At 49.6% G+C, this 25,565-nt stretch overlaps 1 protein-coding gene across 1 annotated transcript; it reads left to right on the top strand.

Annotated features, from left to right (window-relative positions):
- The first annotated feature begins 5,778 nt into the window (after positions 1–5,778).
- LOC130479974 (mothers against decapentaplegic homolog 6-like) lies at positions 5,779–12,821 on the top strand. Its single transcript, XM_056852344.1, has 3 exons — positions 5,779–6,154; positions 8,806–8,898; positions 12,304–12,821. Exons 1-3 carry the CDS (start codon positions 5,779–5,781, stop codon positions 12,819–12,821), a joined length of 987 nt encoding a protein of 328 aa, XP_056708322.1.
- Positions 12,822–25,565: the final 12,744 nt, after the last annotated feature.

Here is a 25,565-nt window from a genome sequence, read left to right as displayed (position 1 = left end):
ATAGACTGCTGGATTCGATGGGCCTTGGTCTGATCAGCCTGGCCTTTCTTAGGCTCTTATGTACTTGCAGAACCTCAAAACTCTCTGCATCAGAGCATCTCCATAACAGGCTAAGTTTGCATCTGCTGCAAGGGGCACTTGTTTCATAGTTAACCTGTGGAACTCCCTATCGCAGGATGTGGTGATGGCTGCCAACTTGGAAGGCTTGAAGAGGGGAGTGGACATGTTCATGGAGGAGAGGGCTATCCATGGCTGCTAGTTGAAATGGATACTAGTCTTTATGCATCCCTGTTCTCTCCAGGTTCAGAGGAGCAGGCCTATTGTGTGAGGTGCAGTGGAACACAGGCAGGATGGTGCTGCTGTAGTAGGGTTGCCAGGTCCCTCTTCACCACCAGCGGGAGGTTTTTGGGGAGGAGCCTGAGGAGGGCGGGGTTTGGGCAGGGGAGGGACTTCAATGCCATAGAGTCCGATTGCCAAAGCGGCCATTTCTCCAGGTGAACTGATCTCTGTCGGCTGGAGATCAATTGTAATAGCGGGAGATCTCCAGCTAGTACCTGGAAGTTGGCAACCCTACTCTGCAGCTGTCTTGCTTGTGGGCTTCCTAGAGACCCCTGGTTGGCCACGATGTGAACAGACTGCTGGACCTGATGGGCCTGGGTCTGATAATCCAGCCTGGCCTTTCTTATGTTCTTATGCTGACCCTGACTACAGAAGTCCAGGGGGGGCTCAAAGACTAACAACATTTAGCCCAAGATTCGAGTCCAGTTAGTAGCATAAAGCCCAACTACATTTTCCAGGCTACCCCAATGTTGTCTGACCTCAGCAGCTAAGCAAGGGTTGGCCCTAGTTATAATTTGGATGTGACACCACCAAGGAATACTAGGGTCCCTATGCCGTGGGTAAGATCCCCTGGAATTGCAGCTCGTCTCCAGACTACAGAGATCAGTTTCCCTGGGGATAATGGATGCTTTGGAGGGTGGACTCTATGGCATTATACTAGGGTTGCCGACCTCCAGGTGGTGGCTGGAGATCTCCTGCTATTACAGCTTATCCTAGAGGCCCCTGGTTGGCCACTGTGTGAACAGACTGCTGGACTTGATGGGCCTCGGTCTGATCCAGCAGGGCCTTTCTTATGTTCCCATATTCTTATAAGTTTCCTTGGTAGACCAGGGATTCAAACCTGGGTTCTCCCAGATCCTAGTCCAACACTCGAATCACTACACACTGGCTCTCAGTGCTGTGTGAACGAATTAAAGGTGTTTGTGCAGGAAATCTTTTCTTCGGTGTGTCCCGTGGCTTGGGGTGGGGGGGCCAGATCATGCATCTCAGCCACCAAACTGCCCCCACTGTCCAGTTGCCTGCTCGCAGTTGTCCCCCCCCTGCCCACAGCCTCCAAACCAAGGTTTTTCCAGCTCTCCCCCCCCCCCCGCTTCCTCCTGTCGCTATTGACTCCCACACAGAAGAGGCTGGACCGGGGAAGGGAAGGGAGGGAACCGCCAGAGAGAAAAAGCCCTGTCTGGAAGCCTGCAAACTGAGCCGTCCCGGTCTCCCTGGCGGGTGTGCACACGTCAGTGCGTCCACCCATCCTCGGCTTCCACAGTGAGTGATTCCCTCAAATCTGGCTTTGCACGGGGCCCCTTGCCCACTGGCTGTCACTGGTTATTGGGGTGTGTGTGTGTGTGTGTGTGGTAGGCGCACATGGAAGAGTCTTTGGGTCCTGATGCATCAGGGTTTGCGGTTTGCTTGTGCATATGCTTGCGTGTGATGGGCATTTGTCAGTGCGTTTGCGTTTTCCCCCCCTGCACACTTTGTGCCAGCGTGGTGCAGTGGTTAAGAGCGGTGGTTTCGAGCAGTGGACTCGGATCTGGAGAACCGGGTTTGATTCTCCACTCCTCCACGTGAGCGGCGGAGGCTAATCTGGTGAACTGGATTTGTTTCCCTACTCCCTACACAAGAAGCCAGCTGAGTGACCTTGGGCTAGTCACACTCTCTCAGCCCCACCTACCTCCCAGAGTGTCTGTTGTGGGGAGGGGAAGCGAAGGTGATTGTAAGCCGGTTTGATTCTTCCTTAAGTGTTGGAGAAAGTCGGCATATAAAAACCAACTCTTCTTCTTCTTCTTCTTCTTCTTCTTCTTCTTCTTCTTCTTCGTAGCTTACCAAATAGAGGGGGTGTGGATACCTGTCATGGTGTAACCACATTGGGTGGGACTTTTTCCGCAAGGGAGCCTTTTTGCTTGCGCATGAAGGTTTGTCTTGTTGCGCTTCGATGTGAGTATGCAGCTGTATGAGAACCAGAGACAAATTTCTTGGCGCAATGGTGCATCCGGGTGATGATCTCTTTTCTTCCCAGACGCGTAACACCTAAGATCACTCAAAGACAATTACTTCCATTAGCCACAGCTTCTCTGATTAGGCATGATAGCTAAATAGAACCTCCATGTTCAGAGACAGTATACCTTTGAATATCAGTGGCAGGGGAGAGAGGCTACCTTCTAAAAGGCCCTGGTGAGAACCAGGATGCTGGACTAGGTGGACTGTGGGTATGATTCAGCAGGGCTCTTCTTATGATCCAGAAAGCACCTCTCATTGAGAGCCAGCGTGGTGTAGTGGTTAAGAGCGGAGGTTTGGAGCGGCGGACTCTGATCTGGAGAACTGGGTTTGATTCCCCGCTCCTCCACATGAACGGCAGACTGTAATCTGGTGAACTGGATTTGTTTCCCCACTCCTCTCCATGAAGCCAGCTGGGTGACCTTGGGCTAGTCATAACTAACTCAGCCTCACCTATCTCACAGGGTGTCTGTTGTGGGGAGAGGCAGGGAAGGTGATTGTAAGCTGGTTCGAGTCTCCCTTAAGTAGTAGAGAAAGTCGGCATATAAAAACCAACCTTCTTCTTCACACACACACACACACACACACACACACACACACACACACACACACACACTTATATAGTTATAGTTATATATTTATATATATAGTTATATAGTTAAATATTGTTATATAGTTATATATAGTTAATTGAACCTTGTAGATTGTTTCAAAGATTCCTACTGCTAGTGAGCCTAAGAGATGTGTTTTAAAAAATGACTTGTGTTCACCAGCAGGGAAGATGACCCCGGGGGTGGGGGAGTTCCTAGGCTCTGGCAAACGCTGACATCGCCCACTGCTGATAACAGCCCAGTCTATTGGGATGTTGAATGCACAAGCAAACAGATCTACGTGCATACTCAGAATTGTTGTGCGGAATTTGCTCGTTGCGCAACTGCATTTGTGGAGCCCAACGTGGGCCTCTCAAAAGAGGCACCAACTGGCAAAAGTATGCACTTGGATGTCATTGAGCGTGCATCGGACTTTGAACGGATATTGTGCATCCTTGTATCCAGATCTGTTTTTGTACACGAGGGTATGCTTGGGTGTGCTTGCAAACGTTTCCTGCATTTCTATTCCAGTCCTTTTTGGATGCCCTCAGAGTATCTGTGCAGGTACAGAGTGCTCATAGGCAAAGAGGCCTTCCCTAAGGTAATGCCTAAGAGGCATTCCCATAGATAAACTGGACCAAAGCTTCTCTCATACGTTGGCAGGAATATATCTTCTGACAGCATCCGAGAAGAGGCATTCCTCTTATTTCACAAACTGGTGGGAATGCCTCTTCTAAGAACATCTTAGCAGAGGCACCCCCTTCTCATTCTAATTCCCGAAGGTTTCCCACTTCTTAACCCAGGAGGGAATGCCTCTTCCAATGCCATTTTTAGGAGAGGCATTCCCCTGTTGTCTCACACATAGTGTAGTGGTTAAGAGCGGTGGTTTGGAGCGGTGGACTTTGATCTGGAGAACAGGGCTCGATTCCCCACTCCTCCACATGAGTGACGGAGGCTAATCTGGTGAACTGGATTTGTTTCCCCACTCCTACACACAAAGCCAGCTGGGTGACCTTGGGCAAGTTACAGCTCTGTTAGAGCTCTCTCAGCCCCACCTGCCTCACAGGGTGTCTGTTGGGAGGGGGAGGGAAGGTGATTGTAAGCCAGTTTGAGTCTCCCTTAAATGGTAGAGAAAGTCGGCATATAAAAACCGACTCTTCTTCTTCTAGATGACACTTGGCATCTGCCATGTTTATCGCTGGCTGTGTTAGTTTTGTAAAACATCAACCGCTCAGTGAATTGGGGGCGAGCGCAACAGCATCTACTTTGCAAGGAAGATTCGAGGTTCTTAGTTTCAGAGAATGGCCAATCCTTGACTTTGCCATCTCAAATATCCTCCATGTCTTTTTGAGCAGATCAGTATGAAATCTCTTATATCCATATGGGTACAGATACATTATTCTGGATTGCTTGCTTGACCAGCATGGTGAAGAGTTCCTTTCATTTTGGAATGTGGGAGAACTTTCTATGCTGATCAGCAGCTTACTTTGTTGGATAGTCATCTGAAGCATAATTTAGTATTTTTGTAATTATTTTAACTTATGCTTTAATTATATTGCATTGTATTATATATACTAACTGTTGGAAGCTGCCCTGAGCCCGACTTGGTTGGGAAAGGGCGGGGTTAAAAATTGAATAAAACACAATAAATAAAATAGTTTGAGTATGCAAAATTGTAATTCGGGGAAATTTATTGCTATATAGAAATTATACAAGTATTTCATAAGAGTTGAATAATAGAGGTGTCAGTGTACAGAGGTAAATATAACAACTTCATTAACAAATAGCTTTTTAAATAGTATATTAATGAATCAATATTGGGGGGGGGAAATGCAAATATAAAATTAGAAAATAGAAACAGTTATGTGGGGTTAGTAGGATAGTAGTGAACTCTTAGCATAGTTCTTGTAGTCAGGGTTGTATCAGTAATTAATAAGATTGTGTTGCATGCCATGAAGTGCCGTCAAGTCGCTTCCGAGTCCTGGTGACCCTATGAATCAACGTCCTCCAAAATGTCCTATATTTGACAGCCTTGCTTAGATCTTGCAGACTGAAGGTTGTGGCTTCCTTTATTGAGTTAATCCATCTCTTGCTGGGTCTTCCTCTTTTCCTGCTGCCCTCAACTTTTCCTAGCATGATTGTCTTTTCCAGTGACTCTTCTCATAATGTGACCAAAATACGATAGCCTCAGTTTAGTTGTTTTAGCTTCTAGGGTCAGTTCAGGCTTGATTTGATCTAACACCCACTGATTTGTTTTTTTGGCAGTCCAGGGTATCCGTAACACTCTCCTCCAACACCACATTTCAAAGGAATCTACTTATTTCCTATCGGCTTCAGCTTTCACACCAGTACATAGAAATAGGGAATACGATGGCACTAATTAACTTGATCTTGGTGGCCAGTGACACATCCTTACACTTAAAAATATTTTCTAGCTCCTTCAGGGCTGCCCTCCCCAGTCTCAATCTCCTTCTGATTTCTTGGCTGCCGTCCCCCTTTTGGTTGATGGTGGAGCCAAGGAATAGAAAGTCTCCAACAATTTCAGTTTCCTCATTGTCAACCTTAAAGTTGTGTAAGTCTTCTGTAGTCATTATGAAAGGTATAGGCACTTTTTAGAAGAGGGGGAAATTGCTGTATGCATGTTGTGTGCATGTAGGGTTTGTGGTGTTTTTGTATTTAATAATATATATATATATATATATATATATATATATATATATATATATATATATATATATATATATATAGACAGTGTTGCCAAGACTTGCCTTTTCAAAGATCATGCAACCATAAGCGGTGCTCGGAACGCGCTGTTTGAATGCCAAAAAATGAGTCGTCTCCTTCTTCCGGTTCCAGCCTCATGTTCCGGTCGCGAAGAGCCAGCTTAATACAGCGGCTCTGGAGGCTCCGCTGCCCGACGCCTGGCCCGGACGACAGCCCTGGGGCCCTGAAACCGGCTGCTCACGCCCTCTTCAAGAAGCTGAAGGACACCGAACTGGAGCTGCTCCTGCGGGCGGTGGAGAGCCGAGGGGCGGGCGAGTCGGGCTGCATCTGGGTCGAGCCCCGCGGGTCCAGGCCCGGCCTGCCGGCCTCGCTGCTCCTGTGCCGCCTCTACCGCTGGCCGGACCTGCGCCACTGGCACGAACTCAAGCGCCTGAGCTGCTGCAGGAGCCCCGGGGGTGAAGGCCCCGTCCAGTGCTGCAACCCGCACCATCTCAGCCGGCTCACCACCCCCGGTGAGTGAAACGGGGGGATGATCGGCCAACGGCGATGTCTGGCTTTGGCCGGGCCTTGCCACAGGGGACCCAACAGCATGGTGCCCGACAGCACGCTTCCTAGTTCCCGCCACATTTTTTAAAAATGTGCCACCACAACACAAGGATTAGGGTTGCTAGGTGTCTGGTGGTGGCGGGCAAAATCCCGCCAATCCACTAGGGTTGCCCAGTGCCCGGTGGTGGCAGGCAAAATCCCGCCCATCCACTGGGCTGCCCACCGACCAGCTGAGGGCTGGCATGCTGGCAGCTGAGGGCCGGCATGCTGCATGTGCGTCACTTCTGGGTTTACCTGGAAGCGACGCGGACGCTCTGGCAACCTTGGCTAAAACTCTCTGGAAACCACAGAGCTCCAGCCGAGATTGCTAGAGCGTCCGCGTCGCTTCTGGGTAAACCTGGAAGGGGCGCGGGTGCGTTGCGTGGAGTGTGCGTGCATCGTGCACCGCACACCGTGGCTACGGCCCCGTAAAGCTCCCACAGGTGGAGCTACGGGGCCTGGCAAGCCTACAATCCACCCCCAGCCCGTCGGCCAGCTGAGGGCCAGCGGGCAGACGTGCATGCGTGCCTAAATACTGCGGCACGTCACTTCCGGTTTACATCTAGAAGTGCTGCATCGCGAGGGGCCTTATACCACTCAAACGTATACCACTCATACAGTACCTGGAGGTTGGCAACCCTACCTGGAATGCTCTGAGAAGATGTGAGTGAATTTGCCCTCAGTGCAAAGAACAATTCTCTTTTCCCCTCCAGTTGTAATAGCAAGAGATCTCCAGCCACTACCTGGAGGTTGGCAAGCCTATGTGCCAGCCATTTTGTGGCTGGGCCCTCCATTCTGTGTCGGAATTCCAGATGTGCCCCCAGGCTCGAAAAGGTTGGGGACCCCTGCCCTAGCACGCGAGGATTAGCTTCCGCATATATTTTCAACGTCGGGGTTTTTATCCGTCCTCCCCTCCAAATCCGAATTGGAATCTTCTTTAAAAAATGTTTTTTTAATTATGTTATTTATGGTCCGCTTTTCTCACTGGGACTTAAGCCATATTACACAGTGTGAGACAATACCCAGCGGCAGGGTGCAACACCCAAGAAACAAAGCAACAGGGTTTGGATTGTATAAATCTGGAACCTGCCAGAAATCTCAAAACAGAACGGAAACAAAGGCAGAAGTATGAACACAATGCATTGAACGGTGCACAAATTTCATAGTAGGATGACCCTACATACAGCAACAGGCACTACAAACTATGCACGGTAGCCAGCGCAGTGTAGTGGTTAAGAACGGTGGCTTGGAGCGGTGGAGTCTGATCTGGAGAACCGGGTTCGATTCCCCACTCCTCCGCATGAGCGGCGGAGGCTCATCTGGCGAACTGGATTGGTTTCCCCACTCCTCCGCACAAAGCCAGCTGGGTGACCTTGGGCAAGTCACCCTCTCTCAGCCCCACCTACCTCGCAGGGAGGCGAAAGGAAGGTGATTGTAAGTCGGTTTGATTCTCCCTTAATTCTATTTCTATTGGACCATGGACTATAGCAGCCCAATCACGGACTTGGCTTTGCCTGTGTTCCCATTGGACTATGGACTACAACGGGGCCAATCGCGCACTTGGGGGGCGTGGCTCCGGGCGGTCGGGATTGGCATATAAACCAGGGCGTTGTGCCCGTCCAGGAGAGCTCCGGAGTTCCAGCTGAGATCACCTCTAGGTTGTTAATAAAGCGGCTGCTGTTGGGACGCCGTCTCCAGCCTCGTGTATCACCCACGCATACACAATACTGGCGACGAGGATAGGATTCAGCTGGTAGGCAGCCCGGCTAAAACCCAGTTGAAATCATGAGCGATAGCTGGTAGGCAGGCCGGCTAGTCCAGCAGAAATCGCAGGTGAAGGAGCCTGGAGAAGATAGCAAGCTCAACATGAGCCTTGCTTCCCCCTGCATACATACCACCCCTTTCCCCTAAGATGGAGCCTACCCGCCTAACCTATTGTCTCCAGGATCAGAGCAGCATGCCTATTATATTAGGTGCCGTGGGACACAGGCAGGATGGTGCTGTTGCAGTCGTTTTGTTTGTGGGCTTCCTAGAGGCACCCAGTTGGCCGCTGTGTGAACAGGCTGCTGGACTCGAGGGACCTTGGTCTGATCCCTCATAGCCTTTCTTAGGTTCATATGGTCTAACGATGCATTCCTAATCTCTACAGTATCAGGAGCATGCCCATTTTATTAGGTGCCGTAGAACACAGTCGTCTGCTTGTGGGCCTCCTAGAGGCACCTGGTTGGCCACTGTGCAAACAGACTGCTGGACTCAATGGGCCTCGGTCTGATCCAGCATGGCCTATCTTACGTTCTTATGAGTGGACATGTTCATGGAGGAGAGGGCTATCCGTGGCTACTAGTCAAAATGGATGCTAGTTATGATGCATCCCTATTCTCTCCAGGATCAGAGGAGCAGGCCTATTATATGAGGTGCTGTGGAACACAGGCAGGATGGTGCTGCTGCAATGGTCTTGCTTGGGGGCTTCCTAGAGGCCCCTGGTTGGCCACTGTGTGAACAGACTGCTAGACTTGATGGGCCTTGGTCTGATCCAGCAGGGCCTTTCTTATGATCTCTTGCTTGTTTTCCCTTCCAGAGACTCCGCCGCCCCCGTACTGCAAGATCTCCCCCTTTGGCGTCCCCGCAAAGTGCCCCAGCGTCTTGGACAACAAGCTCAAAGTCTGGCAAGGTGAGACAGATGCAGAGGCAATCACATGGTTCTTTGCAAGGGAGGGGGGAACTGTCCCCAGGGCCAGACCAAAGCCTGTTTCCAAGGCTGAAGAATGTGGACCCATGAAGCTGCTTTATACTGAATCAGACCATCGGCCTATCAGGGTCAGTATTGTCTACTCAGGGTGGCAGCTGCTCTCCAGGGTCCCAGACAGAGGTCTTTTACATTGCTTACCATTGGATCCTTTTAGCTGGAGATGCCAGAGACTGAACCTGGGACCTTCTGCATGCCAAGCAGATGCTCTACCACTGAGCCACGCCCCTCCCCATCATTTTCTCTGTATCTATCTCCAAGAACATAAGATAAGCCATGCTGGATCAGACCAAGGCCCATCGAGTCCAGCAGTCAGTTCACACAGTGGCCAACCAGGTGCCTCTAGGAAGCCCACAAGCAAGACCATTGCAGCAGCACCATCCTGCCTGGGTTCCACTGCATCTAATATAATAGGCCTGCTCCTCTGATCCTGGAGAGAATAGGAATGCATCATGACTAGTATCCATTTTAACTAGTAGCCATAAATAGCCCTCTCCTCCATGAACATGTCCACTCCCTTCTTAAAAACTTCCAAGTTGGCAGCCATCACCACATCCTGGGGCAGGGAGTTCCACAATTAAACTATGCGTTGTGTGCTGAGGTGTGACTTCTCATCCGGTGCGCCCTGGGTCTGGCATGGAAGCGTCTTCATCCAGACTTCCCTTGGGAAGATCTGATTCAGGAGAGATTAAAAAAACAACAGCCTATTTATTCACACGTTGCTGACGTCTCACGCTTTCTCCAACGTGGAAAAAGGTCCGCAGGGCTGGCGTGGGAAGTGGCCCAGGGTGGCAGGGTCGGCACGGCTCCAGCCCTTTGATCTGTGAGCTCCAATGAGGGGCAAGATTGGGTGGTTGGTTGAGACTGGAAAGAGGGTTGCCAATCTCCAGGTGGGGCCTGGAAATCTCCTGGAATTATAAATGGTCTGCTTACTGCAGAAATTAGTTCCCCTGGAGAAAATGGTCTCTGGGTTGCCAGGTCCCTCTTCGCCACTGGCGGGAGGTTTTTGGGGCAGAACCTGAGGAGGGCGGGGTTTGGAGAAGGGGAGGGACTTCAATACCATAGAGTCCAATTGCCACACTGAGCTTCTTGGGACTGGCACCTGAATGTTACCTGTGGTGGGACATATATCATAACCTACTATTTGAAAATGAAAGCTTGGTACAAAATTTTGCAAGATGCCTTCTGAAGGACTGAAGAAGAATTGTTAAATTGCCAAGAATTTGAAACGGCCGTATCCTCCATTACTATTGGCATCCATTGGACTACATGAGATTAGCTTGTGGAAGAAGAATGTGTACCTTGTTTGGACATTTAAAAATATAAATATTTATGAATGACTTCTTGTAGGTCTTTTTGTGTATATAATGTCTCATAATGTATGTAAGTACTTGGAGGTTGGCAACCCCACTCCTGACAAACTTCAGCACAAAATCCAGCGAGCGTCCAGCGTAGATTTCTGCAGCGGGTTGTCCTGTGACTCAGTGCTCCCCCTTCCCAGAAGGAGGAAAAGCCATAAGGGAGGAGCGCAGCCGAAGGCCTTCCTGAGACGAAGGGGGAGAGAATGAACGGCCGGCCCGGTTATTTCTGGTCCTCGCCTGCTCAGAGGAAGTGCGGCCTGCAGAGTTGCAGACAATGTGCCTTGACGTATCAAGCGGAGCTGGACGCTGGCGCCTGGCCACGCCGCCACATCTGAGCAGCGCCGGCGCCGGCCGGCTCTGCTTTTCCTCCGGCCCGGCTGACGACGTGGCCCCGGCGAGGTTTCCGAGGCCTACGTGCCGCCCCAGAGCTCTGCCGTGGGAATCCCCCATGCCTTTGTCCCAGGATGTCTCATTTTAGAGCAACCCTGCCTCCCCCCCGCCAAGCGCCACACTCATGTTGCTATTGGCGTCTGCGCCAAAGGAGCCGTCTTCGTCCAGGCTTCCCTCGGGAAGATTCGATTCTGGAGGGATCAAAAACAGCGTATTTATTCACACGCGGCTGACGTCTCGCGCTTCTCCCAACGTGGAGAAAGGCCCGCAGGGCTGGCGTGGGAAGCTGCCCGGGGTGGCAGGATTGGCAGTAGGGTTGCCAGGTCTCTCTTTGCCACCGGCGGGAGGTTTTTGGGGCGGAGCCTGAGGAGGGCGGGGTTTGGGGAGGGGAGGGACTTCAGTGCCATAGAGTTAGGGTTGCCTTGGCGTATTTTATTACTTCAAGAGGCCAATAAAGGTGTTGTATTGTATTGTTGAGTTAGGGTTGCCAACCTCCAGGTAGTGGCTGGAGATCTCCTGCTATTACAACTGATCTCCAGCCGATAGAGATCAATTCACCTGGAGAAAATGGCCGTTTTGGCCATTGGACTCTATGGCCTTGAAGTCCCTCCCCTCCCCCAAGCCCGCTCTCCTCAGGCTCCAGCCCTTCGCACCATGAGCTTCAACGAGTGGCAAGACTGGGTGGTTGGTTGAGACTGGAAAGAGGGTTGCCAGCCTCCAGGTAACTAGCTGGAGATCTCCTGCTATTACCACTGATCTCCAGCCAATAGAGATCAGTTTCCCTGGAGAAAATGGCGCTTTGGCAATTGGACTCTACAGCATTGAAGTCCCTCCTCTGCCTAAAGTCCACCCTCCTTAGGCTCCGCCCCCAAAACCTCCCACCGGTGGCAAAGAGGGACCTGACAACCCTACTGGCAGCTCTTGTTGCCAATCTCCAGGTGGGGCCTGGAAATCTCCCAGAATTACAGATGGTGCTGTGGATTACAGGCAGGACGGTGCTGCTGCTGTCGTCTTGTTTGGGGGCTTCCCAGAGGCACCTGGTTGGCCACTGTGTGAACAGACTGCAGGATAGGGTTGCCAACCTCCAGGTACTAGCTGGAGATCTCCTGCTGTAACAACTGATCTCCAGCCGATAGAGATCAATTCACCTGGAGAAAATGGCTGCTTTGGCCATTGGACTCTATGGCCTTGAAGTCCCTCCCCTCCCCAAACCCTGTCCTCCTCAGGCCCCGCCCCAAAAACCTCCCGCCGGTTGTGAAGAGGTACTTGACAACCCTATTGCTGGACTTGATGAGCCTTGGTCTGATCCAGAATGGCTCTTCTTATGTTCTTATGGTCTGCTTACTGCAGCGATGAGTTCCCCTGGAGGTGAGGTGTAATTTTCGGGGAGGATCCACAGGCCCCACCTGGAGGCTGGCATCCCTAGGGGGGAACCAGGCCTCAGTTTTGTGTACATGGTTTGAAATTGTGAAAGGGTAAATTATGAACCTTGTTTTCTGGGGGAGGGGATACCTTTGGGTGCCTGCATGCCACGGAGGGTGCGCTTGGATTCAGCTTCTCCTCGATTCTCCTTCCACAGACACCAGTCTCTCCCGGCACTCCATCCGAGATGGCTACTGGTGCAAACTGGCCTACTGGGAGTACCGCCTGCGGGTGGGCAGGCTCCACCCCGTGCACGAAGACTCCGTCAGCATCTTCTCCGAGCTCCCGGCAGGCAACGGCTTCTGCGTGGCTCAGCTGGCATCCCGAAGCCACAGCCAGGCCGTCCGGCGGGCGCGGGGCAAGATCGGGCAAGGCCTGACGCTCAGCCGGGAAGGGGGCAACGTCTGGGCCTACAACCGCAGCGACCACCCCGTCTTTATCAGCTCTCCCACCCTGGGCCCGGCTGTCCACAAGGTTCTCCCCGGTTACTCCGTCAAGGCCTTCGACTACGAGCGCACCAGTGGCCTGAGCGGGTGGTGGGACCCGAGGGATGGGCCGTACGACACCCACACCGTCCGGATCAGCTTCACCAAAGGCTGGGGGCCCAGCTACTCCCGCCGGTTCATCACCTCTTGCCCCTGTTGGCTGGAAGTCCTGTTGAACACACGCGGATGAGGAAGCCTGGGGGGCGCTGGGGAAGGGTGGAAAGGGTGGCCTTGGTCTCTTCCCCACACCCTGAATTCAGGAGACCTTCTGCTGACCCAGCGTCTTTCGGATCAGAGCGAGAGAGAGAGAGAGAGAGAGAGAGCTCTCGGGAGCCTTAACTAATATCTGTTTCTTCTATAAATATACAGGTTGAGAAGGTAGCATTAGAGTTACACAGGTTGAGAAGGTCACATATACAGGTTGAGATAGTAGCATATACAGGTTGAGAAGGTAGCATTAGAGTTATACAGGTTGAGAAGGTCACATATACAGGCTGAGAAAGTAGCATTAGAGTTACACAGGTTGAGAAGGTCACATATACAGGCTGAGAAAGTCGCATTAGAGTTACACAGGTTGAGAAGGTCACATATACAGGCTGAGAAAGTAGCATTAGAGTTACACAGGTTGAGAAGGTCACTTATACAGGTTGAGATAGTAGCATATACAGATTGAGAAGGTAGCATTAGAGTTATACAGGTTGAGAAGGTCACATATACAGGCTGAGAAAGTAGCATTAGAGTTACACAGGTTGAGAAGGTCACATATACAGGTTGAGATAGTAGCATATACAGGTTGAGAAGGTAGCATTAGAGTTATACAGGTTGAGAAGGTCACGTATACAGATTGAGAAAGTAGCATATACAGGTTGAGAAGGTAGCATTAGAGTTACACAGGTTGAGAAGGTCACATATACAGGTTGAGAAGGTAGCATTAGGGCTATACAGGTTGAGAAGGTAGCGTTAGTTGTATTTAGTTGTAGACCCAAGTCTGCATTAGACCAGTATCCATCGTGCTCAGGTAACCCCAGACGACTTTTGCATGGGTAGCTACGCCACGCTTGAAAACCAGGTGCGTGCTTTTCAAACTGGTGCAACAGACATGAATCCCGTTCAAGGGGAGCCCAGGGTCAGAAGATGGGCCGCAGATTTCTTCCTACAGCAGGGGTCCCCGACCTTTTTGTGCCTGTGGGCACCTTTAGCATTCTGACTCAAGGTGGTGGGCGTAACTACAAAATGGCTGCCACAAGAGGCGGAGCCAACCACCAAATGTTAGGGAGTGAGGTCATAGAATAGCCAACATGGGAAGTGGAGCCACACCAAGTGCCAGGGACAAGACGCCCAAGTGCCAGGGACAAGAAGAGCCATTTCTAAAAAATACATTGAGAAAGAGGAGTGAGAAAGAGGATAAAACCATCACGTTGTTTTAATCTGCAGAGCCAATGTCATTTTCAATGGCCAATCCGAAGCCCTGTTGAGCAAAAGCTGCACCTGTCCCTGCCCACTTTCTAAAAACACTTGGTGGGTGCCAAGAAAGGTGCCAGCGGCATCATGGTGCTCAAGGGGACCACATTGGGATCTACATAGAAGGTTCAGCATCCTGACAATACCAGAGTTCCCAGGCGTGTTGGAGTTAAATTGATTTCAAGTTGGTTTGAGGCTTCACTAAGTGGAAAGGCCACGACCCTGCTGAGGCTCTCAAATTTAGGGCGGGGGGGAAAAAATAAAAGAGGATACCCAAGTGGCAAACATGTTCAAGGTTTGTAACATTTTGATCAAGATAGAGGAAGTAGAGTGGGGGAGTCATCATACTAAGTCCCCCAGTGGCAAGCCCCCCCCAAAAAAAAACCCAGAGAAAAGGTTTCTATATATGATACATAGGTGAGTCATGGGTTTCATGACCAGAAGCTACGGGGTGAGCCAAAGGTGTAAAATGACTTTATTCCAGAATAGAGGAAATCATGGAGGAAGAAAAGTTTTTAAGTGTCTAGTAACAATTATAGCTAAATAGAACCTCCACGTATACAGGCAATATAGTATATGCTAAAGACAGACAGTTGGGAGAAGGTAGTTTGCTAGGGTTGAACACATGAAGCTGCCTTATACTGAATCAGACGCTTGGTCCATCAAAGTCAGTATCATTTACTCAGACCGGCATCAGCTCTCTAGAGTCCCAGGCAGAGGTCTTTCACATCACCCACTTGCCTAGTCCCTTTAACTGGAGATGCCAGGGATTGAACCTGGGACCTTCTGCATGCCAAGCAGATGCTCTGCCACTGAGCCACGGCCCCTCCCCGACTCCAGCTTGGAAAATTCCTGGAGATTTGGGCAAGGCAAAGAGTAGAGAGAACTTGGCGGGGATGTGATGCCCCAGACTCTGAGCTGCCATTTCCCCCAGGGGCCAACGAAAACAAACATCTCTGTACTGTTACCATAGGTTAGGAAATTAGTACAAGAATATGCTGAGATGTGTGCAAAAACAGTTTGTATTGGGAAACCAAACAAACAATAACAGCAAAGTGCTATATACAGAAGTGACAAATCACATCAGTGAAGTGCTATGTACATAAATTGCCATAAGCATATACAGCAATCTAGGCATATATTTTTCGTATCCTAAACGCAGGTAGATGTTCAATGGATGTTCCTATTACTGAAGAACAAGATGGAATTCTGGGATACGATCGTTTCGGAGTCTTCTTCAGCCCCACATATTTCACCACAAGTGTATGTGTTCACTTCAATGAAGATTAATAAGTTCCTCATATGGATACGTGGTCTTGCTATATTTAATTTTAATAAAGATCTGTAGTGCAGTAGTCTTAAGAATTTTAAAGCAGGCCAGGTGCACAACTTCTTACAAAGACTGTAACAAGTTCCTCAAGAGATACAAAGTGTAGCAGCTGCACACCAAGCAGAAACCATTGTATCCCAGCAGTAATATGAACATCCATTGAACATCTACCTGCATTTAGGATACGAAAAATATATGCCTAGATTGCTGTATATGCTTATGGCAATTTATGTACATAGCACTTCACTGATGTGATTTGTCACTTCTGTATATAGCACTTTGCTGTTATTGTTTGTTTGGTTTCCCAATACAAGCTGTTTTTGCAGACATCTCAGCATATTCTTGTACTAATTTCCCCCAGGGGACCTGATTGATCTCTGTAGCCTGGGAGATCAGTTGTAAACCCAGGAGAACTCCAGGCCTCACCTGGAGGTTGGCAAGCCAAGCAACTGCCTTTGGGACCAGGCCTAGATGGCTCTTCGGTCTGATCCAGCAGGGAACGTCTTATGTGGAAGGACTGAGAAAAGAAATGAGGGAGAAGCTGAATGGCAGGAAAAGCAGGGAGAGAAAAAGTTAGGGGCCGTAGGAAATGGCCTGGTCAAGAAGTAGGGTTGCCAGGTCCCTCTTTGCCACCGGCAGGAGGTTTTCAGGGCAGAGTCTGAGGAAGGCGGGCTTTGGGGAGGGGAGGGTCTTCAATGCCATAGAGCCCAATTGCCAAAGCAGCCACTTTCTCCAGGGGAACTGATCTCTCTCGCCTGGAGATCAGTTGTAATAGTGGGAGATCTCTTGCCACCACCTGGAGGTTGGCAACCCAATCAAGAAGAAAGCCCCTGGGAAAATGTCCAATGAATGCAGTCTTTTGAATCCGTAGCGTTTTAAGTTTGCAGCTGGCTGGGACTTCTTTTCCCTTTTATTTTTTGCTGTTAGTGCTAATGTTTATTTGTAACCGGCTCAATGTTATACGGAGTATAATGGGGACCCAGTCCTTGCCCAGAAGAGTTGCAGTCTAACCAGAGCGATAATGGCAGGTGGATCAATAAATGGGATAGTGGGGGAAGGAGGACTGGCCAAACTGGGAAAAGAAGGTAACGTTTAACTAAATAAAGTAAATAAATAAAAAATAAATATGAGGGGTGGCGGGGAAAGAGCTTTGTTGGGAAAGTGAGACAGCGGGGTTGCGGACAGCCTGGAGAAAAGCACGTCCTGTACCTTGAAACAGAGCCTTAATGTGTGAAAATTGGCAACAGAAGTTTTTTTGTGTGTGTGTGTGTTAAGTACCGTCAAGTCTCTTCCGACTCATGGCAACCCTATGAATCAATGTCCTCCAAAACGTCCTATCTTTGACAGCCTTGCTCAGATCTTGCAGATTGAGGGCTGTGGCTTCCTTTACAGAGTCAATCCACCTCTTGTTGGGTCTTCCTCTTTTCCTGCTGCCCTCCACTTTTCCTAGCATGATTGTCTTTTCCAGTGGTTCTCATCTTCTCATAATGTGACCAAACTATGACAGCCTCAGTTTAATCATTTTAACTTGTAGGGAGAGTTCAGGCCTGATTTGATCCATAACCCACTGATTTTTTTTATATTTTTTTTGGTGGTCCAGGGTATCCGTAACACTTGCCTCCAACACCACATTTCAAAGGAATCTACTTTCTTCCAATCAGCTTTCTTCAATGTCCAGCTTTCACACCCATACGTAGTAATTGGGAATATGATGGCATGAATTAACTTTACCTTGGTGGCCAGTGACACACCCTTACACTTCAGAATCTTTTCTAGCTCCTTCATGGCTGCCCTTCCCAGTCTCAGCCTCCTTCTGGTTTCTTGGCTGCGGTCTCCCTTTTGGTTGATGACGGAGCCAAGGAATAGCAAGTCTTCAACAATTTCAATTTCCTCATTGTCAACAGGTAAATAACATCCCTCGATCAATAACACCCTGCGAAGCCTCTATTAACAATGGCAAGCCACCTCTGCTTCTCACTTGCCTTGAAAACCCTTTCCTGGAATTGCCATAAGTCAGTTGTGACTTGACAGTCCTTACATATGTGTCTCTGTGTTAAGTCCTTTCAAGTCATTTCCGACTTATGGTGAGCCGATGGGCTTTTCCACATTCTCATTTTCCTGGCTTCTAAGTTCCGGGGGGGGGGGGTGTTTGGTGGGGGGGGAGGTGATTTTCAGTTTCATATGCGTTTTGCTCCCTCTAGTGGTCGATTCTATATCAAATAAGTTTATATGTAGCATCAAAAACTGCAGTTTAAATCTGCGGGGAGATACACTGGATGTAAACCTGTTTTACATTGTGCCGACCAGTAGAGAGAGCAAAACACTTGCGGGAATGAAAAAAATCCCCTGAAGAAACAGGAACGGAGATGTGAGAAAAATGAGAATGCAGAAAATCTCTATGAATTAATGACCTCTAAAACGTCCAGTCTTCAACAGCCTTGCAAACTGAAGGCCGTGGCATTCTTTACAGAGTCAATCCTTCTCATGTTGGGTCTTCCTCTTTTCCTGCTGCCTTCCACTTTTCCTAGCATGATTGTCTTTTCCAGTGACTCCTGTCTACTCATCAGGTGACCAAAGCACGATAGCGTCAGTTTAGAGACATTTTAGCATTCTAGGGAGAGTTCAGGTTTGATTCAATCTGTCTTTTTGGCCATCCACAGTATCCTTTTAAGACAGAGAGATTGAGAGCCAGCGTGGTGTAGTGGTTAAGAGCGGAGGTTTGGAGCGGTGGACTCCAGTCTGGAGAAACAGGTTTGATTCCCCCACTCCTCCACATGAGTGGCGGAGGCTAATCTGGTGAACTGGATTTGTTTCCCCGCTCCTACACACGAAGCCAGCTGGGTGGCCTTGGGCAAGTCACACACTCTCAGCCCCACCTACCTCACAGGGCGTCTGTTGTGGGGCGGGGAATGGAAGGCAATTGTAAGCCGGTATGATTCTCCCTTAAGTGGTAGAGAAAGTTGGCATATAAAAACCAACCCGCCTCCTCCTCCTCCTCCATCAAATGGATCAGCTTTCTTCCTGTAAGCTTCTATGAAAGGGGCAGGACATATTTCTCCATGCCTGTTTGACAACACTAGGAGAGAGACATCATGAATCGATGGGGGAAAGTTATGCCTGGTGTAGGGATCAGAAGGTGGTGTGGGGGAGAGGTGAAGGTCAAGGAGGGGCATGTTGAATGGGATGGTACAATTAGAGGGGTAAACCTAACCCCTTTTTTAGGAGCAGCAAAAGATCAGCAAGTCAGGAGATAATTTTTGAGAGTCACAGATTCTTTTCAAAGTAGAAGAGGCAGGGAAGGGGGTAAAAAAGCTAGGAAAGGAATTAATCCAAGATGGGTCACCCGGGATTGGGGTTGCCAGGTTCCTCTTCACCACCAACCGGAGCTTTTTGGTGCAGAGCCTGGGGAGGGCGGGGTTTGGGGAGGGGAGGGGCTTCAATGCCATAGAGTCCAATAGCCAAAGCGGCCATTTTCTCCAAATGAACTGATTTCTATCGGCTGGAGATCAGTTGTAGTAGCAGGAGATCTCCAGTTAGTACCAGGAGGCTGGCAACCCTACCTGGAATTCTCTGAGAAGATGTGAGTGAATTTGTCCTCAGTGCAAAGAACAATTCTCTTGTTGCACCAAAACACCATACCTGGAAGCAAGGGTTCTTCCAGAGCAGTTGGGGGCAGGGGAAGGTGGGGGGGGGGAGTAGAACATCCTGCTTTTAGCTATGTTCAAGATTAAACTGCAGATAAATATATTGTTTTTAAAAATGGTTGTGTTTCTTTTTTAAAAACACTTTGTTCTCAACACAATTTTGCAAACATACTTTAAAAAAAGGGATTTGTGACTTTGATGTGCAGTGCAAATTCCCAATCTAGTGCATTGTTTACAGCAGGGGTGAACACACATGAAGCTGCCTTATACTGAATCAGACCCTTGGTTCATCAAACTCAGTATTGTCTACTCAGGCCGGCAGGGTCTCTCCAGGGTCTCAGGCAGAGGTCTTTCACATCACCTACTTGCCTAGTCCCTTTAATTGGAGATGCCGGGGATTGAACCTGGGACCTTCTGCACACCAAGCAGAGACTCTACAAACGGAGCCACAAAGTTGGTTTTTGTATGCCGACTTTACCACTTAAGGGAGAATCAAACCAGCTTACAATCACCTTCCCTCCCCCTCCCCACAACAGACACCTTGGGAGGGAGGTGGAGCTGAGAGAGCGCTAAGAGAGCTGTGACTAGCCCAAGGTCACCCAGCTGGCTTCATGTGGAGGAGCAGGGAAACAAATCCAGTTCACCAGATTAGCTTCTGCCATGTATGTGGAGGCGTGGGGAATCAAGCCTGGTTCTCCAGAGTCCACCACTCCAAACCACCGCTCTTAACCACTCCACCACGCTGGCTCTCCTACACCACGCTGGCAAATAGAAACAGATTTCTTACTAATTCCCCTACTAAATTTATTTATTGTGACATGTTTTTGTGACCTAGAACTCACTTTGTCTGATGTAATAAGCAAATCCTATATTGGAAGATGTACTTACGTGTGCTTAAATATAAGATCACGCAATTAAACACACGGCTACAGAGTGAAATGTCGAGAGACGCAGGTTGTGAAAATGGGGTAGAGGTGGAAGGCATTCTTGGCAGGCACAGCTTGTCGAGAAAGAGGGAGGGCAACGGCTCCTGCTTCTTTTACACAATTGCGATGGCTTCTATAGATACGAGGGGCCTGATCGCTGTGCTCGCAATATTTGACAGTAGTTTGAATACTGAATGATCAGTTCTTCCGCTTACCAAAAGAGGATTGCAGCAATACTTGATGAAGCAACAGCTATAGCTATTGTTCTTTTTTTTTGCGGGGGTTAACTTTAGACAAAATCAGATTTCTAACAAATGTCATACCCTGTCTTTCTCCCCGGTCGGGACCCAAAACTGCATTCATAAAATCATAGAATCGTAGAGTTGGAAGGGACCACCAGGGTCATCTAGTCCAACCCCCTGCACAATGCAGGAAATTCACTACCTCAACCCTCCCCTCCATCTCCCCAGTGACCCCTACTCCATACCCAGAAGATGGCCAAGATGCTCGCCTTCTAATCATCTGCTTAAGGTAATAGAATCAGCATTGCTGACAGATGGCCATCTAACCTCTTCTTAAAAACCTCCAGGGAAGGAGAGCTCACCACCTCCCAAGAAGGGAAGGAGAGCTCACCACCTCCAGGGAATGAGAGCTTACCTTCTCCATTTTATCTTCACAATGACCCTGTGAAGTAGGTCTGGCTGAGAATGTGTCACCCAGCAACTTTCCATGGCCAACTGGGGAATCTGAGCATTGGAGACACGTGACAGGTTGCTCAAAAGCTCTCTTATTACACATTGCCTATCGTGAATATGACCTGCGTCATGGTATTCCACGTCCCTTCATTTTTGGCACCGCAACTCCCATCATAATTCCAGGGTTGGTAGCCGGTTTCCAAACATGTAGCATTATTTTCGGATGCATTATGCCTGCCACCAACTGACACCCTCGGCTTCCACTGCAAATAGTGCAGGGGCGTTGTCTGGAGATAACCCGGGCCAGGATATTCCCATGCCTTTCGCTTTCAGATTTATTCTTCATTCAGCGTAAGCCAGTAAAGCACAAGTGTCATTTATACAAAAGGTAAAAAATGATAGTAGTTCAACCAAAAGCATTCCAAATTAAAATTTCCAAATAATTTATAATAGTCTAAAATTGACGAAATTGTGATTTAATCTAATTGGGGTCGAACTTTATATGCAATCGCGCAAAATTTGGCTACCTGTTTGGCCATCTGGGCATTCCCTTCCCAGAGGAGACTCTTAATTCTCCCTTCATCTGAGCTGACTCCGATTTGACTGAGCAGGGGAATGGTTAGCTTACAATGAGCTTCCTTGTAGGAGGAGCACCTGAGCAAAACATGCTTGATAGACTCCAATTCCCCCGACTTACAAGGGCACACCCATTTTGTGGTGATTGTAAAATCTCCAAAGGTAAGGCGGAGCATCTTGCCAGTGCAAAAGCTTTCCTCGTGCTTTTCGCTTTTGGCAAGGAACTCCCACAAGCATCCTGAGATTGGTGGCCATTTTTGAGTCTCCCAGCTTTATTTTCTGATGAGTTACGTCTGCCACAAATCGACAGATGGATGGACAGGGCTAGGGACGCCAGCCTCCAGGTGGGACCTGGGGATCCCCAGGGATTACAGCTCATCTACAGACTGCAGAGATCAGTCCCCTGGAGAAAAATTGATGCTTTGGGGGTGGACTCTATGGCATTGTTCCCCACTGAGATCCCTGACCTACCCAGGCACCATCCACAGATCTCCATGAGTTTCCCAGCCTGGATCTGGCAAGCCTATTCCCCACCCCCTGCCAGTGACCAGGGGGGACCTGGCAACCCTAGGACAGGCTGACTATTTTATTACTACAGATTAGGGTTGCCAATCTCCAGGTACTGTGGTAAACAAAGTGGTTTCTAGTTTGCTGAATCTCCAGGTACTAGCTGGAGAACTCCTGCTATTACAACTGATCTCCAGCCAATAGAGATCAGTTCCCCTGCAGAAAATGGCCGCTTTGGCAATTGGACTCTATGGCATTGAAGTCCCTCCCCTCTAAGGTTGCCAGGTCCCTCTCCACCACCGGCGGGAGGTTTTTTGGGTGGAGCCTGAGGAGGGTGGGGTTTGGGGAGGGGAGGGACTTCAATGGCATAGAGTCCAATTGCCAAAGCAGCCATTCTCTCTAGGGGAACTGATCTCCATCTGCACCCCTGGCACCCCTAATTAATGGTAACAGCAAGCCAAGTGATTCATTTTGTTATGATATTTGGCTAATCTGGTGAACCGGGGTGGTTTCCCTGCTCCTCCTCATGAGGACAGCTGGGTGACCTTGGGCTAGTCACACTGTCTCAGCCTCACCTACTTCACAGGGTGTCTGTTGTGGGGAGGGGAAAGGAAGGTGATTGTAAGCCGGTTTGAGTCTTCCTTAAATGGTAGAGAAAGTCGGCATATAAAAACCAACTCTTCTTCTTCTAGATGGAACATGGGTCTGATCCTGCACGGCTGAACTTGTAGTCTTATGGGATCAACCAGGCAGAACTCAAAGGCAGAGTCAGCAGCTCTGGACCAAAAAGCCTTCCCCAAAGAGGCCCTCCTTTTCAAAACGAATCAATGGCGATTCGAAGCGGAGTTCTTGTAGTTGCCAGCAGGGGGCAGCCGCCACATAGTTTCCACACCTCCTCTCCCCACTCTGGCTTCCCTGGCTGGGAGCCAAGAATACGGCCTGTTGCTTTAATAGAGGTTTAATATCTGGAAATGTTTTTCTCCCTCTCCCATAATACTAGAACGCGAGGTCCTCTGTGGAAGCTGGAGGGTGTCAGATTCAAAACAGATAAAAGGAAGTATTTTTTTCACACAATGCATGGTTAAATTGTGGAACTCCCTGCCCCAGGATGTGGTGATGGCTGCCAACTTGGAAGGCTTGAAGAGGGACATGTTCATGGAGGAGAGGGGTATTCATGGCTATTAGTTAAAATGGATACTAGTCATGCTGCATACCTATTCTCTCTAGTATCAGAGGAGCATGCCTATTATTTTGGGTGCTGTGGAGCACAGGCAGGATGGTGCTGCTGCAGTCGCCTTGCTTGTAGGCTTCCTAGAGGCACCAGGTTGGCCGCTGTGTGAACAGACTGCTGGACTTGATGGGCCTGGGTCTGATCCAGCAGGGCCTTTCTTATGTTCTTAAATGGGCAATGGAAGCTTTTCATAGCACTGAGGCGAAAAGCATCCCCCTGTTGAATAACATCCCTTTAAGCCTCTCTTAAAGCAATAGGACATTTTTTCTCCAGGCCCCTGGCAACTCTAGCCTAGAACTGGGTACGGTTGCCACCTTCCATTCCCCTTCCTGACCGAGCTCCTGTGCCTGTTGTCGTGGGGCGCCCTGTTTATCCCTTTTCACATTACACCTGCATGCCTCTGGGAAGCTCACGTGCAGCACATGAAGGTCATGGGCCTTCCCTGTTATTTAGCCCCAGTGTCTGTTATTCGGAGATAGACTGCCTCTAAACATGAAGGATCCACCTTGCTGTTGTGGCTACTGGCTAGGTTGCCAACCTCCATGTGGTTAGATGCTGCCAACCTCCATGTGGTGGCTGGAGACCTCCTGCTGTTACAACTGATCCCCAGGCGACAGAGATCAGTTCCCCTGGAGAAAATGGCCACTTTGGCAATTGGACTCTATGACATTGAAGTCCCTCCCCTCCCCAAACCCCGCCCTCCTCAGGCTCCACCCTCCAAATCTCCAGGTATTTCCCAGCCTGGAGCTGGCAACTCTACTACTAGCTCATGATCTTATTTTTGCATTGCTTGTTGCAAATGCTCAGAGGCAGCAAGGAGGCTTCTCCTGCTCTTCAGCTAACTTCCTCCAGCAAATTTCTCCGGCCAATAACAAAACACATTTATTTACTTATGTATCTAGTTCATTTACACCCCGCCTTTCTCCCCTAATGGGAACCCAAAGCTGCTTACATTATTCTCCTCTCCTCCACTTTATCCTCACAACAACCCTGTGAGGTAGGTTAAGCTGAGAGAGTGTGACTGGCCCAAGGTCACCCAGCAGAGTTACCAGGTCCCTCTTCTCCATCAGCGGGAGGTTTTTGGGGCAGAGCCTGAAGAGGGCGGGGTTTGGGGAGGGGAGGGACTTTGATGCCATAGAGTCCAATGGCCAAAGCGGCCATTTTCTCCAGGTAGGGTTGCCAACTTCCAGGTACTAGCTGGAGATCTCCTGCTATTACTACTGATCTTCAGCCGATTGAGATCAGTTCGCCTGGAGAAACTGGTCGCTTTGGCAATCGGACTCTATGGCATTGAAGCCCCTTCCCAAAACCCACCCTCCTCAGGCTCCGCCCAAAAAACCTCCCGCCGGTGGCGAAGAGGAACCTGGCAACCCTAAGCACTACCCAGATCTAGCCCATGTTCTCCTCCCCACCGCTTAGGGTTGCCAGCTCCAGGTTGGGAAATACCTGGAGATTTTGGGGTGGAGCCGGAGGAGGGCGGGATTTGGAGAGGGGAGGGACTTTGGTGGGACTTCCCAACCCTGCCCTCCTCAGGCTCCGCCCCAAAAACCTCCTGCTGGTGGCAAAGAGGGACCCGGCAACGCTTCTCCAAACATCTGTGGGCATAGGCCAAATTTGAGTGTTTGTGCGTGAAAGAGAGAGCTGGTTTAGTTCCTAGACTACCCTATGAAAGGAAGTGACAGTTTCCTCCCCGATTTCCTTCCCACCCACCCCACCTTCGGAGAAGCCATCCAATTTAAGAGAAAACAGAGGTGGGGGTGCAGTGGGTGGGTGGGGGAACGGTACAGCTTGATGTCTCATCGGCATCCCATGACCGAGAAGGCCAACACTGTGAGGGACCGGCTGGAAGGCAGAAGTGTGTCCCCGCAATGGTGTTAGCCAAACGCCTGCCGGCTGAGCCGCACACCCCGCCGGCCCCAAACTGAAGTCCGGGGCCGCTGCACCCTTATTACTTGCAAAAATAAATAAATAAATACATATGTTGACAATGTGGCAGAATCAGAATAGACCTTGGCGAGAACCAGCCTGCGCTTCTGAGTAAGACACGGCTCTAGGCACGCCTTCCTCTCAGAGCCCGCCCTGTGTGCTTCTGCATGAGTCACCGTTCGGGGAATAGTTACCAGCACTCGGAGGCATCCCCCCTCCTACGTTTCTACAGGGGTTTTTTCATTATAATTTATTGCGGTCCTTGACCAGTATTCTACAGGGGGTTGTCAGCTCCGGGCTGGGAAAGGGTTTGGGGAGGGGAGGGGGAAGCTCAGTGGGCCTATAATGCCATAGAGACCACCCTCCAAAGCAGCCATTTTCACCAGGGAGAATGATCTCTGCCGTCTGGAGCTCAGTTGTAATTCTGGAAGATCTCCAGGCTCCACCGGGAGGTTGGCAACCCTTTTTTCTAAATGAGTCACTTTTCCGGTAATGTCTCTTGATCAGGAAGGAGAAGCTGAGCTAGGGTTGCCAACCTCCAGGTAGTAGCTGGAGTTCTCCTGCTATTACAACTGATCTCCAGCTAGGGTTGCCAACTGCCAGGTAGTAGCAGGAGATCTCCTGCTAATTCTACTGAT

Source organism: Euleptes europaea, chromosome 7, assembly GCF_029931775.1.
Source record: "Euleptes europaea isolate rEulEur1 chromosome 7, rEulEur1.hap1, whole genome shotgun sequence".
NCBI lineage: Eukaryota > Metazoa > Chordata > Lepidosauria > Squamata > Sphaerodactylidae > Euleptes > Euleptes europaea.
This window is presented reverse-complemented; position numbering and strand designations above follow the sequence as displayed.

What these genes read in the sequence shown, in the direction of transcription:
- LOC130479974 (XM_056852344.1), top strand. Translation starts at nt 5,779, where the DNA reads ATGTTCCGGTCGCGAAGAGCCAGCTTAATACAGCGGCTCTGGAGGCTC. An exon ending in CAGCCGGCTCACCACCCCCG is followed by an intron (nt 6,155 to 8,805) that starts GTGAGTGAAACG and finishes TTTCCCTTCCAG; the next exon opens with AGACTCCGCCGCCCCCGTAC. An exon ending in CAAGCTCAAAGTCTGGCAAG is followed by an intron (nt 8,899 to 12,303) that starts GTGAGACAGATG and finishes CTCCTTCCACAG; the next exon opens with ACACCAGTCTCTCCCGGCAC.